At 39.5% G+C, this 15,265-nt stretch overlaps 4 protein-coding genes and 1 pseudogene across 4 annotated transcripts; all 5 read right to left on the reverse strand.

The window, feature by feature from the left end:
- Positions 1-1,350: 1,350 nt before the first annotated feature.
- Positions 1,351-3,114, reverse strand: LOC146470622 (carbohydrate sulfotransferase 4-like). The gene has a single exon (XM_085121865.1). The coding sequence runs from the start codon at positions 2,587-2,589 to the stop codon at positions 1,351-1,353; it is 1,239 nt and encodes a 412-aa protein (XP_084977991.1). The 5' UTR covers positions 2,590-3,114.
- A 75-nt stretch (positions 3,115-3,189) lies between these two features.
- Positions 3,190-5,308, reverse strand: LOC146470623 (carbohydrate sulfotransferase 1-like). Its single transcript, XM_085121864.1, has one exon. The coding sequence runs from the start codon at positions 5,231-5,233 to the stop codon at positions 3,950-3,952; it is 1,284 nt and encodes a 427-aa protein (XP_084977990.1). The 5' UTR covers positions 5,234-5,308; the 3' UTR covers positions 3,190-3,949.
- A 142-nt stretch (positions 5,309-5,450) lies between these two features.
- On the reverse strand, positions 5,451-6,256 carry LOC146470624 (carbohydrate sulfotransferase 7-like; annotated as a pseudogene).
- A 106-nt stretch (positions 6,257-6,362) lies between these two features.
- Positions 6,363-8,976, reverse strand: LOC146470625 (carbohydrate sulfotransferase 1-like). The gene has a single exon (XM_085121866.1). It carries the CDS (start codon positions 8,891-8,893, stop codon positions 7,610-7,612), a length of 1,284 nt encoding a protein of 427 aa, XP_084977992.1. The 5' UTR covers positions 8,894-8,976; the 3' UTR covers positions 6,363-7,609.
- Positions 8,977-13,123: 4,147 nt separating this feature from the next.
- LOC146470626 (carbohydrate sulfotransferase 4-like) lies at positions 13,124-14,859 on the reverse strand. The gene has a single exon (XM_085121871.1). It carries the CDS (start codon positions 14,456-14,458, stop codon positions 13,202-13,204), a length of 1,257 nt encoding a protein of 418 aa, XP_084977997.1. The 5' UTR covers positions 14,459-14,859; the 3' UTR covers positions 13,124-13,201.
- Between the last annotated feature and the right edge of the window lie 406 nt (positions 14,860-15,265).

Here is a 15,265-nt window from a genome sequence, read left to right on the forward strand (position 1 = left end):
GAGCATTAAACCTCGTAAAGAAATAATATAAATTGAAAATAACATGGTTAAAAATTCCCAACTGGCAGGAGGCAGACCAGCTGGCTATTTGCAAGCGCGTCCGAGGAGTTGAACTTGGGGCTACCGAGAAACAACTCCAGCTAGTGGTCAGAGCGGGATTTGAACCCGGGACCACCGGATTTCAAGTCCGGCGCCCTAACCACTCGACCACGTTGGTTGGTTAGCATCAACGCGAACCAGTTACAGTAGGCCCAGAACACATAAAATACATTGAGCTCTTCAGCCCAGTGTACTTTTTTGTGTTCCTGTTGCCTCCTTTTTCTTTTTGGTCCTAAAGTACGTCTTCGTTTACCCTGGGTGCCAGAGCCTTAATTTTCTTGCGCAGTTTCTGGTCCCGGAAGATAGCTATTTGTACGCTATATAACGATCCGGCGTTTTTTGGTCCTTAGGTTAATGTTACTTAATTTCGAGCGGCCAGAGCCTTGTGATTTATTTAAATACATTTTTATTGTGAATCGTATTTGGTTGTATTACTGTATACGTTCGAATGTTAATAACATTCAGGGAAATATCTGAGTTGCAATGCAAGAAGGAACTTACATGATTACCCAAGATTTTATTCATTTGTACTGAATCAAATGTTACAAGATAAAGGTAGTATTAAACTTAAGTTGCAGCTCTCGTTTGTGAAGAACTGGCTGAATGGCGCTTTCTGTATGAAACAAAATCCTTTTCGTGTTGATAAGTGTCAATAAAACCCGCACTGAACCAAAATGTCCCCCCTTTTTACACCACACACCTTCGTTAGCACATTTTTGATAGCTATAACCTATTAATAATTGGGAAGTTTTTGAAACGCCTGTAAACGCTCTCAGATAACCTTTCCTAAAAAGCTAATTGGACTTTTTGCTAGCTTCTTAAGAGCAACATTTAACATTTTTATCTATATAAAAATGAAGAGGTTTTAAAATTTCTCTATCTAGCGAATGTTGAAGCTGACGTTTCACTGACCAAACTATTATAGAAATTTAAAATTACGTTTTTGGCAAAATGACCATTTTTACCCTACATTGGCAGCTTGGAGTTTTCAGTTCCTCGGTAAAATTGAGTGGTTTTATGTTAGCATAAAAGGTCAAAATCATTTTACACTGTTCTCGTCTATGTACTCATTTTTTCAAGAAAATATAAAAGCAAATCTCACATTTGCCGTTTTTCGTAACGTCTACTCTAAATCTCTCTATTATTTAATTAGTCACCGTTTTTTTTGTCTGTTACATACGTTTAATATAACAGACATGAGGGATTTTACGATCGAGTTCTATCTACACTGTACTCCCTCTCAAATTAGTCCTAAAACCATCCTTTCGCTTCGAAATTTTCGCTAAACAGGGGGACACTGATATTAGACATTAACTCGTAAGACCGCTCAATAGATCTATACCCCATCAACTCCATCACATTTTTGCAGTAATGCTCAATGATATCAATGTCACAAAAGGGGACTTTCCATCGCCATCGGTTCACTGCTTCCTTGGAGTTGTCAATTGTGCAGAAGGCAGGATGGTTGCCGATGCATTCTTTGTAATCTTGTGTATTGCTTGGACGTGTTCTTTTATGTAACCATGTTTTCACGCTCTCTACCAAGGGCAACTCTGCGAACTCATACAGTCGAGACAAACCCTTCATTGGGTCCATAGCAAAGTCCTCGTATCGTTGGATCATTATACGTTTTCGCCAGAAAAGTGGAAGGTTCTTGACCAACGCTAAATTTTCTTCGGTTTCTTTACAGTTTTTATAGCTAAACTGACGTAAACCTTTTCTACTGCTATCGCTGGCAGGGTCGCCGAAAAACGAATTAGCCCTTGCAGAAGGTATGACAGCGCGGGGATCTCTGATTAGAAAAATGATTCTGCAATCGATGTCAGATGGACTGCATGCGGCCAAGATATTTTTGATATTTGCCTCTGCGATGCGATTGATGAGTATTTTGGCAACGTTGACCTCATAGTTGTTTCGACAAACACTTCTAAGAGATTCACTTGTCATTGGGGGGCAGAGCTTCGGATCCCATCTTGGATGTGTCATTTCATATGGACACAAAGGAGGTGATCCTATAGCGTGGCTAGCTCTTGGATGATCAGATTCACGGTAAAAAGATTGGATGTCTTCCAACACTGATTTACTAAAATTGCAGCGGAAAATGTTTGTCAAGACGTCTGCCATGAGGTGTCCATAGTTGACGTTAGAAGTCTTTCTCAAACGTTTACTAATTCTCTCGACTGTTTGAAGCGGTTCATGAAGGTAAAAGACGGACGGATGGTGATTAAAAATGTCACCCGTTATTGTCGATCCCGAACGACCATGGGACACTATCACAATGTTCCTTCGAGGTTTCTTGAGGTCTGCTTTTAAACTCGAAAGATGTAACCCGTGATCTTGAAAATAAGCATGTTCTTTGTCTTGGTATTTGTCAAGTTTGAAGAACAAGTTGTAATTTTCTCGAATGGTTGTTAAGCAAACGACCGAAAAGATAAATAAACTCGTGACAAGAAGCCCGAGGAGGGTTCGCTTCCTAGAGCGCACGACCATCTTGCTATGTTCCGGTTTTGCTAAATGAATCCAAGTTAATCTGAAAAAGCGTGGCTTTACAAAGAGCTAAACAATGATATCTTTTTAACAAAAAGTAAAAATCGTCCTGTTGTTAGACACCAGAAAGAATGCTTTGCCATGGAGATCCTTTTTCTTTGATGAGACACTATAGTTCCAATCGGATTTAATCGGCTGCTAATAAATTTGATTCACAAGGGTTTTTGAAGAAAAGAATTACGCCAAACAGTATCATTGTTACCGTTATCTTGGCTTTGGCAATATTTAATTGCGACCCTGATGTCGCTTATGATTTCACCCCAAAAAGGGATAGTAATTAAGAATAGATTTTAATTAGTCACTTTGAAATCCATCCACTGATTAGCTTTGGCTAAAGAGAAAGCTGTGTATTTGGCAAAAAGTAATTGAAAAAAAAGGGGGCCGTTGGCCAGAAACATACTCATTGTCATTGGCTAATGCAGAAGAACCATTGGCGCATTCAAAGACAATTGATTTGCGAGGTAGTGACAAATTGAGTACTTCATTCTATGACAACAATTTTTGGTAATATGCAAATTATTGCGAGCTTGGTGTTTCTATAAACTGGTTCTAACGACAAACTTTTGGCATGGAAGTCGTTAGCACAGGTCCTTTTTAATAAAACAGCATAGGTGGGCCATTTCTGACAAATGTACCACAGATTTAAATATCCAAAAGGGCGCTTTGTGCTGAAAAAAATACTGAAATAATGTCGGATGAATTTGTCTCCTTTTACAGGATTTTATCCACGGTAAACAAGCGGTAAACAGTACACTAAAGAATGTGCAGCTCCTGGTGCAGCCAAATAAGCTAGATTAACAAGGTCACCGCTTTAGGATTTCATACTCAGAAGCTTCAAGAGCATTTACGTTGGTCACGATTTGATTGTGGGGAGCGAGGTTCAACTGAAATTAATACGCATCTTCGTTTACCATCTTTTATACTGACGTTTTGAAAAGTATTACTGTTACGTATTGTAGCTACCTTAAAACACAATGTAGATTAAGTAATTTTAAACGACTGGGCCATGTTATTCAAAGACCGATTAAGCTAATCCTTGGTTGACGTGAACTTTGATTCCTGAGTTTAATAACTAATTAACAAAGATTCTGCCAAAGGATTTTTTGTCCCTTAGTTTTGACTTAGATCTTTCTTTATCATTAGCTTCAAGTTAGCTTTAAGAAAAAAATTTTAGCGAGCGAAATAAAAACTTCGGTTAACTTTTAATCGGGAATTAGCGTTAAAAGGCTGTCGAACAACCAGCCCCTGTTGGGTAAATTCCAGTTTCTTTTAGGAAACTGTCATCGTGGAAGAATTGGCCTTGTCAGTGTGCATCTGCAAACCAATTTAGAGCATCATATTTCTCCTCTAACAGTCCAACGTCTAGATCCTTTTGTATCTTGCTCGATCCATTCACAGCTTTGTATCCCAGCAAGTTCATCACGTGACTGCAATGATTTTCAATGACATCGATGACGTCAGAACCAACTTTCCAGCGCCATCTTTGTGCCCCTTCCCATGAATCTTGTCGCCACGATGCTGCTGCTCTTTCGCTCTTTGATTCAGGAAAGTGTGAAGCAAGATCGAGCCACTTTGTTAAACTTTCATCCATGGGCAATCCTGCAAATTTCAATAAACCTGGCAATGCTTTCAAAGGATCCTTTGCCAGATCTTCGTAACGCAACAGCATAAACCGCTTCTTGACTTCTTCCGGTAGAGATCGGATGATATTCAAGTTGGCGTCCGTTGTGTTACAGATATCCTGGGAAAACTTTTGTGTTCCATCCAATGAAGCGTCATCGTCTTTATAAAACCTAACAGCCCTTGAAGAAGGAATTATTCCTCGTGGATCGCGAACCAGGAAAATAATTTTACAATCAAACTGATTGGTATTACAGAGCGCTGTTAACTGCTTTACATTTTTCTCAGGCATTCTCGCCATCAGTGCTTTCATTACTGTCAAGCTATATTTAGTTTTACATGTCCTCTCCACAGTCTTCTGATCGAGTTGCGGACAATTCTCAGCTTTCCATAATGGATCCGTAGCGTTGTAAGGACAAAACGGCGGTGAAAGTAGCGAGATGCTTTTCAATGGATTATAGCTTGCTGAATACTTCTTTCGATAATATGTTTCCAAATCCTTCACGTGCCGGGGTGAAACGAAATCGCAATTAAGTGCACCTTTTATCCATTGGAAAGCTTTTGCTTGATATTCACTGTTTTCTGGTGCCACCTTGCCGTGAAGTCGCTCCACTGTTTGGTAAGGTTCAAACAAGTAGAACACATTTGGATGATGATTGAAAATGTTTCCAATAAAAGTTGATCCGGAGCGACCGTGTGCCACAATAATCAAGTTCTGTCTTTTCTTAACGTCTCCGTCCGGAAGGCGTTGCTTTTCTCCGTAAACATTACGAAATTGCGCTAAATTTACTTCGAGTGCGCCACTTTGCTCGTGTTTGGTAACATATGGTTCGTTCTTCAGTCTCTCAAAAATTAAAACGCTAATCTTGAACATCAAAAGCGCGATAGGAAAAAGCAATATCAGACGAAACTTAAACCTGCAGACACGCCTTCGACTGAAAATGAATCGACTCAAAGGCGACAACATCGTTATGATGTTATTTTGTTTCTCTATGCACTGGAAAGTTTGCAGCAGTCGATCACCCGAGACACGTTTCCATAATTATTTGCTTTGTTTTAATATAGGCTCCAGAGACACTAAAACTGAAATATGAAATTTTAAAAAAAAAGATGTCAAAGACTCCATGACTACTTACTTACCTACGGCGACAGTACGGTTTTTATTCCTGCATATTACATTTACGTCAATCAAAAGCTATGACAGTCCGCTGACATTTTCTATTGCTATCGCTGGCAGGGTCGCCGAAAAACGAATTAGCCCTTGCAGAAGGTATGACAGCGCGGGGATCTCTGATTAGAAATATGATTCTGCAATCGACGGCAGATGGACTGCATGCGGCCAAGATATTTCTGATATTTGCCTCTGCGATGCGATTGATGAGTATTTTGGCAACGTTGACTTCATAGTTGTTTCGACAAACACTTCCAAGAGATTCACTTGTCATCGGGGGACAAAGCTGCGGATCCCATCTTGGATGTGTCATTTCATATGGACACAAAGGAGGTGATCCTATAGCGTGGCTAGCTCTTGGATGATCAGATTCACGGTAAAAAGATTGGATGTCTTCCAACACTGATTTACTAAAATTGCAGCGGAAATGTTTGTCAAGACGTCTGCCATGAGGTGTCCATAGTTGACGTTAGAAGTCTTTCTCAAATGTTTACTAATTCTCTCGACTGTTTGAAGCGATTCATGAAGGTAAAAGACGGACGGATGGTGATTAAAAATGTCACCCGTTATTGTCGATCCCGAACGACCATGGGACACTATCACAATGTTCCTTCGAGGTTTCTTGAGGTCTGCTTTTAAACTCGAAAGATGTAACCCGTGATCTTGAAAATAAGCATGTTCTTTGTCTTGGTATTTGTCAAGTTTGAAGAACAAGTTGTAATTTTCTCGAATGGTTTTTAAACAAACGACCGAAAAGATAAATAAACTCGTGACAAGAAGAAACCCGAGGAAGGTTCGCTTCCTAGAGCGCACGACCATCTTGCTATGTTTCGGTTTGCTAAATCAATCCAAGTTAATCTGGAAAAGCGTGGCTCTACAACGAACAAAACAATAATATGTTTTTAACAAAATAAATCGTCCTGTTGTTAGACACTAGAAAGAATGGTTTGCCATGGAGATCCTTTTTCTTTGATGAGACACTATAGTTCCAATCGGATTTAATCGGCTGCTAATAAATTTGATTCAAAAGAGTTTTTGAAGAAAAGGTTTACGCCAAACAGTATCATTGTTACTGTTATCTTGGCTGTGGCAATATTTAATTGCGCCCTGATGTCGCTTATGATTTCACCCCAAAAAGGGATAGTAATTAAGAATAGATTTTAATTAGTCACTTTGAAATCCATCCACTGATTAGCTTTGGCTAAAGAGAAAGCTGTGCATTTGGCGAAAAGTAATTGAGAAAACGGGTGACGTTGGCCAGAAACATACTCATTGTCATTGGCTAATGCAGAAGAACAATTGGCGCATTCAAAGACAATTGATTTGCGAAGTAGTGACAAATTGAGTACTTCATTCTATGACAACGATTTTTGGTAATATGCAAATTATTGCGAGCTTGGTGTTTCTATAAGCTGGTTCTAACGACAAACTTTTGGCATCGAAGTCGTTAGCACAGGTCCTTTTTAATAAAACAGCATAGGTGGGCCATTTCTGACAAATGTACCACAGATTTAAATATTCAAAAGGACGCTTTGTGCTGAAAAAAATACTGAAATAATGTCGGATGAATTTGTCTCCTTTTACAGGATTTTATCCACGGTAAACAAGCGGTAAACAGCACTCTAAAGATTGTGCAGCTCCTGGTGCAGCCAAACAAGCTAGATTAACAAGGTCACCGCTTCAGGATTTCATACTCAGAAGCTTCAAGAGTATTTACGTTGGCCACGATTTGATTGTGGGGAGCGAGGTTCAACTGAAATTAATACGCATCTTCGTTTACCACCTTTTATACTGACGTTTTGAGAAGTATTACAGTTACGTATAGTAGCTACCTTAAAACACAATGTAGATTAAGTAATTTTAAACGACTGGGCCATGTTATTCAAAGACTGATTAAGCTAATCCTTGGTTGACGTGAACTTTGATTCCTGAGTTTAATAACTAATTAACAAAGATTCTGCCAAAGGATTTTTTGTCCCTTAGTTTTGACTTAGATCTTTCTTCATCATTAGCTTCAAGTTAGCTTTAAGAAAAAAATTTTAGCGAGCGAAATAAAAACTTCGGTTAACTTTTAATCGGGAATTAGCGTTAAACGGCTGTCGAACAACCAGCCCCTGTTGGGTAAATCCCAGTTTCTTTTAGGAAACTGTCATCGTGGAAGAATTGGCCTTGTCAGTGTGCATCTGCAAACCAATTTAGAGCATCATATTTCTCCTCTAACAGTCCAACGTCTAGATCCTTTTGTATCTTGCTCGATCCATTCACAGCTTTGTATCCCAGCAAGTTCATCACGTGACTGCAATGATTTTCAATGACATCGATGACGTCAGAACCAACTTTCCAGCGCCATCTTTGTGCCCCTTCCCATGAATCTTGTCGCCACGATGCTGCTGCTCTTTCGCTCTTTGATTCAGGAAAGTGTGAAGCAAGATCGAGCCACTTTGTTAAACTTTCATCCATGGGCAATCCTGCAAATTTCAATACACCTGGCAATGCTTTCAAAGGATCCTTTGCCAGATCTTCGTAACGCAACAGCATAAACCGCTTCTTGACTTCTTCCGGTAGAGATCGGATGATATTCAAGTTGGCGTCCGTTGTGTTACAGATATCCTGGGAAAACTTTTGTGTTCCATCCAATGAAGCGTCATCGTCTTTATAAAACCTAACAGCCCTTGAAGAAGGAATTATTCCTCGTGGATCGCGAACCAGGAAAATGATTTTACAATCAAACTGATTGGTATTACAGAGCGCTGTTAACTGCTTTACATTTTTCTCAGGCATTCTCGCCATCAGTGCTTTCATTACTGTCAAGCTATATTTAGTTTTACATGTCCTCTCCACAGTCTTCTGATCGAGTTGCGGACAATTCTCAGCTTTCCATAATGGATCCGTAGCGTTGTAAGGACAAAACGGCGGTGAAAGTAGCGAGATGCTTTTCAATGGATTATAGCTTGCTGAATACTTCTTTCGATAATATGTTTCCAAATCCTTCACGTGCTGGGGTGAAACGAAATCGCAATTAAGTGCACCTTTTATCCATTGGAAAGCTTTTGCTTGATATTCACTGTTTTCTGGTGCCACCTTGCCGTGAAGTCGCTCCACTGTTTGGTAAGGTTCAAACAAGTAGAACACATTTGGATGATGATTGAAAATGTTTCCAATAAAAGTTGATCCGGAGCGACCGTGTGCCACAATAATCAAGTTCTGTCTTTTCTTAACGTCTCCGTCCGGAAGGCGTTGCTTTTCTCCGTAAACATTACGAAATTGCGCTAAATTTACTTCGAGTGCGCCACTTTGCTCGTGTTTGGTAACATATGGTTCGTTCTTCAGTCCCTCAAAAATTAAAACGCTAATCTTGAACATCAAAAGCGCGATAGGAAAAAGCAATATCAGACGAAACTTAAACCTGCAGACACGCCTTCGACTGAAAATGAATCGACTCAAAGGCGACAACATCGTTATGATGTTATTTTGTTTCTCTATGCACTGGAAAGTTTGCAGCAGTCGATCACCCGAGACACGTTTCCATAATTATTTGCTTTGTTTTAATATAGGCTCCAGAGACACTTAAACTGAAACTCCATGACTACTTACTTACCTACGGCGACAGTACGGTTTTTACTCCTTCATATTACATTTGCGTCAATCAAAAGCTATGACAGTCCGCGTTTTTGTACAATAAATATTCCATTTTGCTTTGTAAGCATTTCAGTCGAAAAACAACCCCATAACAAGCTCAAAACCAAGCTCAGTGGTTACTTTGAGGGGTCAATGGCTTAAAAACGCAGTGCATATATGAAGATAATTTTTTAATATGTATAAGTATTATTTCACTCGGTTATTAAATTTTGTGCTAAAATCGCTTGGCAACAGGAGAAATCTTCGATTAAACATCTACCACGAAGATTACCATTTGCACAAACGATCGACGTTTTCGGTTCAAAGTCCTTAATGTTACAGTGTGACTCCTTTCAAAAACAAAAAAAAGAAGAAGAAGAAGAAGCAACTGCGTACGACGCTGCGCAGCAGAAAGTGAACGGTTTTAAAGGCAGCGTTTACACGAACGCGGTTTCATTTGTAACCGCATCGCTTTCGATGCGGTTACACCTTCCGTTTACATGACGCCGATCGAGACCGTTACCGAGACTGGGTCGATTTGAAAACGCTGACAAAAGTGAACGATACGGTTTTATCTGTCGTGTAAACGGCGAAACCGCATGGATTTGAATAAGGTTACAATTTTGCGCGAAATTTCACTTGGGTTCGAAGATTCAAAACGATGAACCTCGCACGGAGTGCAGCGCTGACTTCCGTTTGTACTAGTCAGTTACTTTCAACAGAAGTTCTAGTTTCGTCGTCAGTCCATTTTGAAGTGTGTGCTATTTTTCGCCATGTTGACAAAAACAAAATGGCAGAGTAATAATCGAACCCAGATCCCCTTCCTCAACTAGAAATACGTGACTCGCAAAACCTCGCGAAGCTAGGGTTGGGTGATGAGCATGGTCTTTTCGTAGTTCCACAGGCTCGTTTGCGGTTGTACAACGGGCGTGCAGCGCTATCGAGTTCGATGAATTTATTTCCCATAATTAGTGCCTGGGAACGAGATCGGCATAACGTAAGCGCTTGAAAACGGTGAGATTGGCACCGTGTAAACGTTTTGAAACCGTATCGTTTTCGATGAAACATGGGCATGAAACCGCGTTCGTGTAAACGCCGCCTAAGAATCTTCTACTCATAATTATTTCGTGGCACAAGGCCGAACGTACTCGTTAAATCAATCCAACATCACTTACCAATGAACAAAGACGTTGTCGATTTACCAGACCAAAGCTTTGATTGCGGAACTCAAAACAAACATCGAAAGAACATTTTAATGCTGCTACGTAGTGGATGGTCAGGATCCACAATAACTGGAGGCATTTTAAATCACTATCACTGATGTCGACAGCCGAACAAACGTTATAGCAGCCCTGTGGCGGATATGTCGGCAAACATTTTACCCTGTAACTTTTTAAAACAAGTCAGTGGTTAAAGATTTCGATGTTTTTTATCGCGATTCAAGCCATCCTCGTGCTGGCAACGCCATTGGTTCACCTCCTTTATGTCCATTTAAAATGACATCCGAAGCTTCGTCATCCAATAACAAATGAATTTCATGGTGGCGTTTATCGTAAAAAAAAGTAGCAAATCTTCATATAACAATAATAAAATAATAAAAAATAATCTTCGATCGCATCGCAGCACTAAGTATTAAAAATCTGTTGGCAGCCTATAATCCACCGGACGCAGATTGAAAAGATATTTTTATAAGCAGGAGATCTCCGCGCTGTCATTCCTTCTGCTTGGAGTATTTTGTTTGTCAGCGATCGTGCCAGCGACAGATGTAAAATGGTTTACACCAGTTTAGCTATGAGTGTTTCTCCTTTTTCTTCTCTAGATCTGCATTTTAACCCTAACCCCTAATATCAAAGAACTGAGATTCTCTTATCGTGTCCCCATACTTTCTTATAAAAGTACTGGGGAGAAGTTATTAAAATATCAAGAAAATTCACCTTGGGTGATCATATCCTAAATTCTCATGACCTCAGGGGTTGAATAAGCATTGATATTACAAGGAGAAATTTGGTTCTGATCACTGTTAGGGCTTAAAGGTTTAAGACGTATACAAGGCACTTCCACTGTTCAACCGTGCCGAAATCGCATTGAGATTTGCACTACTTTATGTACTTACGATTTTTATCACTAATTCGAGGGCGAAACATATTGCATAAAAAGTGCGAGAAAAAAGTGGTAAGAAATTTAAAGAAAAAAAAAACAATGAAAAGAAAAAAATATTGTCAAAATCCACTCCGCTGAATAAAGTCAGCGTTTTGTAATATACTGGTACTTTACTTAACTTTGTTTAACTTTATTTTTGTGCATGTGTATTTATGTGTGTTTGTTCTTGTGTCCCTGACCTTAACATTTAAATATCTCTTCTTACAGCTGGCTGCCTGGCATTTTTAACTTTTAGGTTATTTCGAGCAGCCAACACCCCTATCATCTATTGTATGTATATATTTATATTTTCTGTTGTAATAATAATGGGGTGAAATAAGGTATTGTTGTTATTGTTGTAATAAGTGAGACTGAAGAGGGCTTCACATTATTTTGAATCTTGAACGACGCTTTCTGAGGTACTGCTTGTGATTTTTTTGTGCCCACGACTTTTACCCACACCCACGACCCACGACATTTAGGGATTCTCAAAGCATAATTGGCTTCAAGACTGGTATTCTATTTAAAGGATTATAGTGGCGATTGTAGCGGAGGCCGGGTAGAGTTCCTTTTTAGTGCAAAGAAAACAAGGCACGTTGACTTATCCCTTACATGTTTAGAAAGTCTAAAGCCACTACAAAATTAGGAAATTATGGTTCCTATTTACTTATCCTGTCCCAGTTTTTTTTCTTTGTTGCAAGACTTTAGTTTTCTTATTGTAATTAAGTCTAAATGCAAGTGTTCAAGTGTGCTATTTTTTCTACAGTGTATAATACATTAAAATTATGCTCAGAAAAGTAGGAAAAACCTAATTTTCCTTACGGAAGCCTAAAAGGTGTTAAACCCGTAATATTGTCCGATAGTGAGTTCCAAGCAAGCTGCGTAAGAAAGGCGATCACTTAACTTAATTACCAGAAATGTAACTGAACCAGCCAAGTGATCTAATCAAAAAACCAGTACAAGTAAGTCACGAGTCGAGTATAACTTTTAATAGCCCTTTTCACGGTTAACTCTGCTCATTTGAGTTACAATGAAATCTAGCATGTATGTGAGGCAATTTCAGGCTATTTTGTAGTTTTAGCCCGAAATTGCCTCGCATCCACGTTGGATAACATTGTAATGCAAATGAGAAAAATCAACCGTGAAATGGTTGACAAAGTGGCGCAAGCGTTTCTCGCCAATTACAGGGCGAAGCGGAAAGCAAACGCTAATTACTCTGCCACCATAGGACCAATCAACACTTGCGCGGGCCCTCATTTCTATTTCTCTTTTCCTCGCTCACTTCACGTCTCGATTGGCTCTCTCATGCTTACTCACTTTGGTGATAGCTGATCAATTTTGTTCAAGGTTTATTTTTTTTTAAGTGAGTGTAGTCCTTCTCAGGACTACACTCACCCGGATGATCATAATTTACGTACTTATGACATGACTCCTGGGTTCAAACCATTTACAGTATTAAGGATGTTTGTAACATGAACGTAGTTTAATAGCCTAGCTCTAACAAGTCTCTCATAGCTCAATGTTTTAGCCCTCGAACTAGTAAAAGGTGGGAGAAGAGCTGAGTTTACACAATGAAATTACTGAACGGCCTATAACTTAATCAAAAAATAATTTGAAAAACCACTTGTAAAGCAGTCTATTTTGGATATCTCCAGCAGAACTGCAGAATGTCTAAGAGTCTAAACCTCACAGGACAAATACTTTAATCTTAGCGGTCAAACATTCTTCAGTTACAGAACCATTTTCAGAATATCTTTTGTAACTATAACCTACTACTGAATAACCACATAAATTCAGCTTGGGCTTTATTATCCGCATAAAAACGATCGATTTTCTCCGATGTAGCGATTGTTTTAAGTGAATTTTATTAATTGAAGCATAATTTTTTCGGCGCTTGGGAACTGCAGAACAGGATAATTAACGATATGATTCGTTATATAATCTTTAAATGAGACATGAAAGATTTTCCGAGTTCTATATACTAACAGATCTACATTCCGTGTATAGCTAGTCTTGAAACCATCTTTTCGCCTCGTAATCTTCGCGAAACAGTGGGACACTGATATTAGACATCAACTCGTAAGACCGCTCAATGGATCTATACCCCATCAACTCCATAACATGCTCACAGTAATGTTCAATGATATCAATGTCATCAAGGGCGACTCTCCATCGCCATCGGTTCACTGCTTCTTTGGAGTTGTCAATTGTGCAGAAGGCAGGATGGTTGCCGATGCATTCTTTGTAATCTTGTGTATTGCTTGGACGTGTTCTTTTATGTAACCATGTTTTCACGCTCTCTTGCAAGGGCAACCCTGCGAACTCATACAGACGAGACAACCCACTCACTGGGTCCATAGCAAAGTCCTCATATCGTTGGATCATTATACGTTCTCGCCAGAAAATAGGAAGGTTCTTGACAAACGCTAAGTTTTCTTCTGTTCGTTTACAGCTATCATTGCTAAACCTTCGAAGACTTGTTTTCCCGGTATCGCTGGGTGGGTCATTGAAAAACAAGACGCTTCGTGCGGAAGGAATGACAGCGCGAGGATCTCTGATCAGAAAAATGATTCTGCAATCGACGTCAGATGGACTGCATGCGGCCAAGATATTTTTGATATTTGCCTCTGCGATGCGATGGATGAGTATTTTGGCAACGTTGACTTCGTAGTGGGTTCGACAAACACTTCCTAGAGATTCACTAGTAATTCGAGGACAAAGCTTCGGGTCCCATCTTGGATCTGTCATTTCATATGGACACAAAGGAGGTGATCCTATAGCGTGGCTAGCTCTTGGATGATCAGATTCACGGTAAAAAGATTGAATGTCTTCCACCACTGATTTACTAAAGTTACAGCGGAAAATGTTTGTCAAGACGTCTGCCATGAGGTTTCCATAGTTGACGTTAGAAGTCTTTATCAAATGTTTACTAATTCTCTCGACTGTTTGAAGCGGTTCATGAAGGTAAAAGACGGACGGATGGTGATTAAAAATGTCACCCGTTATTGTCGATCCCGAACGAGCATGAGAAACTATCACAATGTTTCTTCGAGGTTTCCTGAGGTTTGCCTTTAAACTCGGAAGATGTAGTCTGTGATCTTGAAAATAAAGATGCTCTTTGTCCTTGGTTTTAACAAGTTCGTTGAAAGTGAAGAGCAGGTCGTGATTGTTTTGAGAAGTAAGCAAACAAAAAACCAAGAAGACGAGAAAGCTGGTGAGAAGAATCCCGGCGAGAAGGGTTCGCCTCCTGGATCGTACTGCCATCTTGTTGTATGTTCGTTTTTCTAAATAAATTAAATGGATCGAAATTGTAATATTTTAACTAGGCTGAATCAGTTAATAAAGCTTCGTACCCTTAAGGAGTGAAACAATCGTATGTTTTTAGCACAGTACAAATCACCCTGTTGTCAAACACCGGAAAGAATGCTTTGCCATGGAGACCCTCTTTCGATTTTCCTTCTAATTTGTATGCAAACATGTAAAATTGTGGTTTCGAATTTAATTGCTGGTAATAAATTTGATTCAATCTTCTTCTTCTTCTTTTTTTGATGTCTGAAAAGTACCGTATCATTTAAAAGGGCTGATGAAAATTAAGGGCTGTTGGCTGTTAGCTTGGCCGTTTTTAACGCTGTTTAATTACGAATCGGTGGAGCTTGTGATTTCACACCAACCGAAGTGTCACCAATAATGGATAAATTTTAATTACTCACTTATAATCATTGTTTTGAAGGATAACATCCATTGGCGCAAACGGGAATCTAGATGACATTAATTAAATCCTAGTTGTCTAAATGACAGTTTATTTTTGTAGACTGCCGTCTTGCTTGGATGTGCCTTCTATATCCTCAAACAATTCAACAGCATGGTATTTGTCCTCCACCAGACAAACATCTAAGCGGCTCTTTATCTTGCTCCATCCATTTACAGCACCCAGTGCCCAGCATACGCATCACGTGACTGCAATGCTTTTCAATAACATTGCTTTTCCAGCCCCATCTTTATGTCCCTTTCCATGAATCCTTTGGCCACATCGGCTTTTCTTTCGCTTCAGTTCTGATTCAGGAAGTGTGA

Source organism: Pavona decussata, unplaced genomic scaffold, assembly GCF_977016875.1.
Source record: "Pavona decussata unplaced genomic scaffold, jaPavDecu1.1 SCAFFOLD_113, whole genome shotgun sequence".
Classification (NCBI taxonomy): domain Eukaryota; kingdom Metazoa; phylum Cnidaria; class Anthozoa; order Scleractinia; family Agariciidae; genus Pavona; species Pavona decussata.

What these genes read in the sequence shown, in the direction of transcription:
- LOC146470623 (XM_085121864.1), bottom strand. Translation starts at nt 5,233, where the DNA reads ATGTTGTCGCCTTTGAGTCGATTCATTTTCAGTCGAAGGCGTGTCTGC.
- LOC146470626 (XM_085121871.1), bottom strand. Translation starts at nt 14,458, where the DNA reads ATGGCAGTACGATCCAGGAGGCGAACCCTTCTCGCCGGGATTCTTCTC.
- LOC146470625 (XM_085121866.1), bottom strand. Translation starts at nt 8,893, where the DNA reads ATGTTGTCGCCTTTGAGTCGATTCATTTTCAGTCGAAGGCGTGTCTGC.
- LOC146470622 (XM_085121865.1), bottom strand. Translation starts at nt 2,589, where the DNA reads ATGGTCGTGCGCTCTAGGAAGCGAACCCTCCTCGGGCTTCTTGTCACG.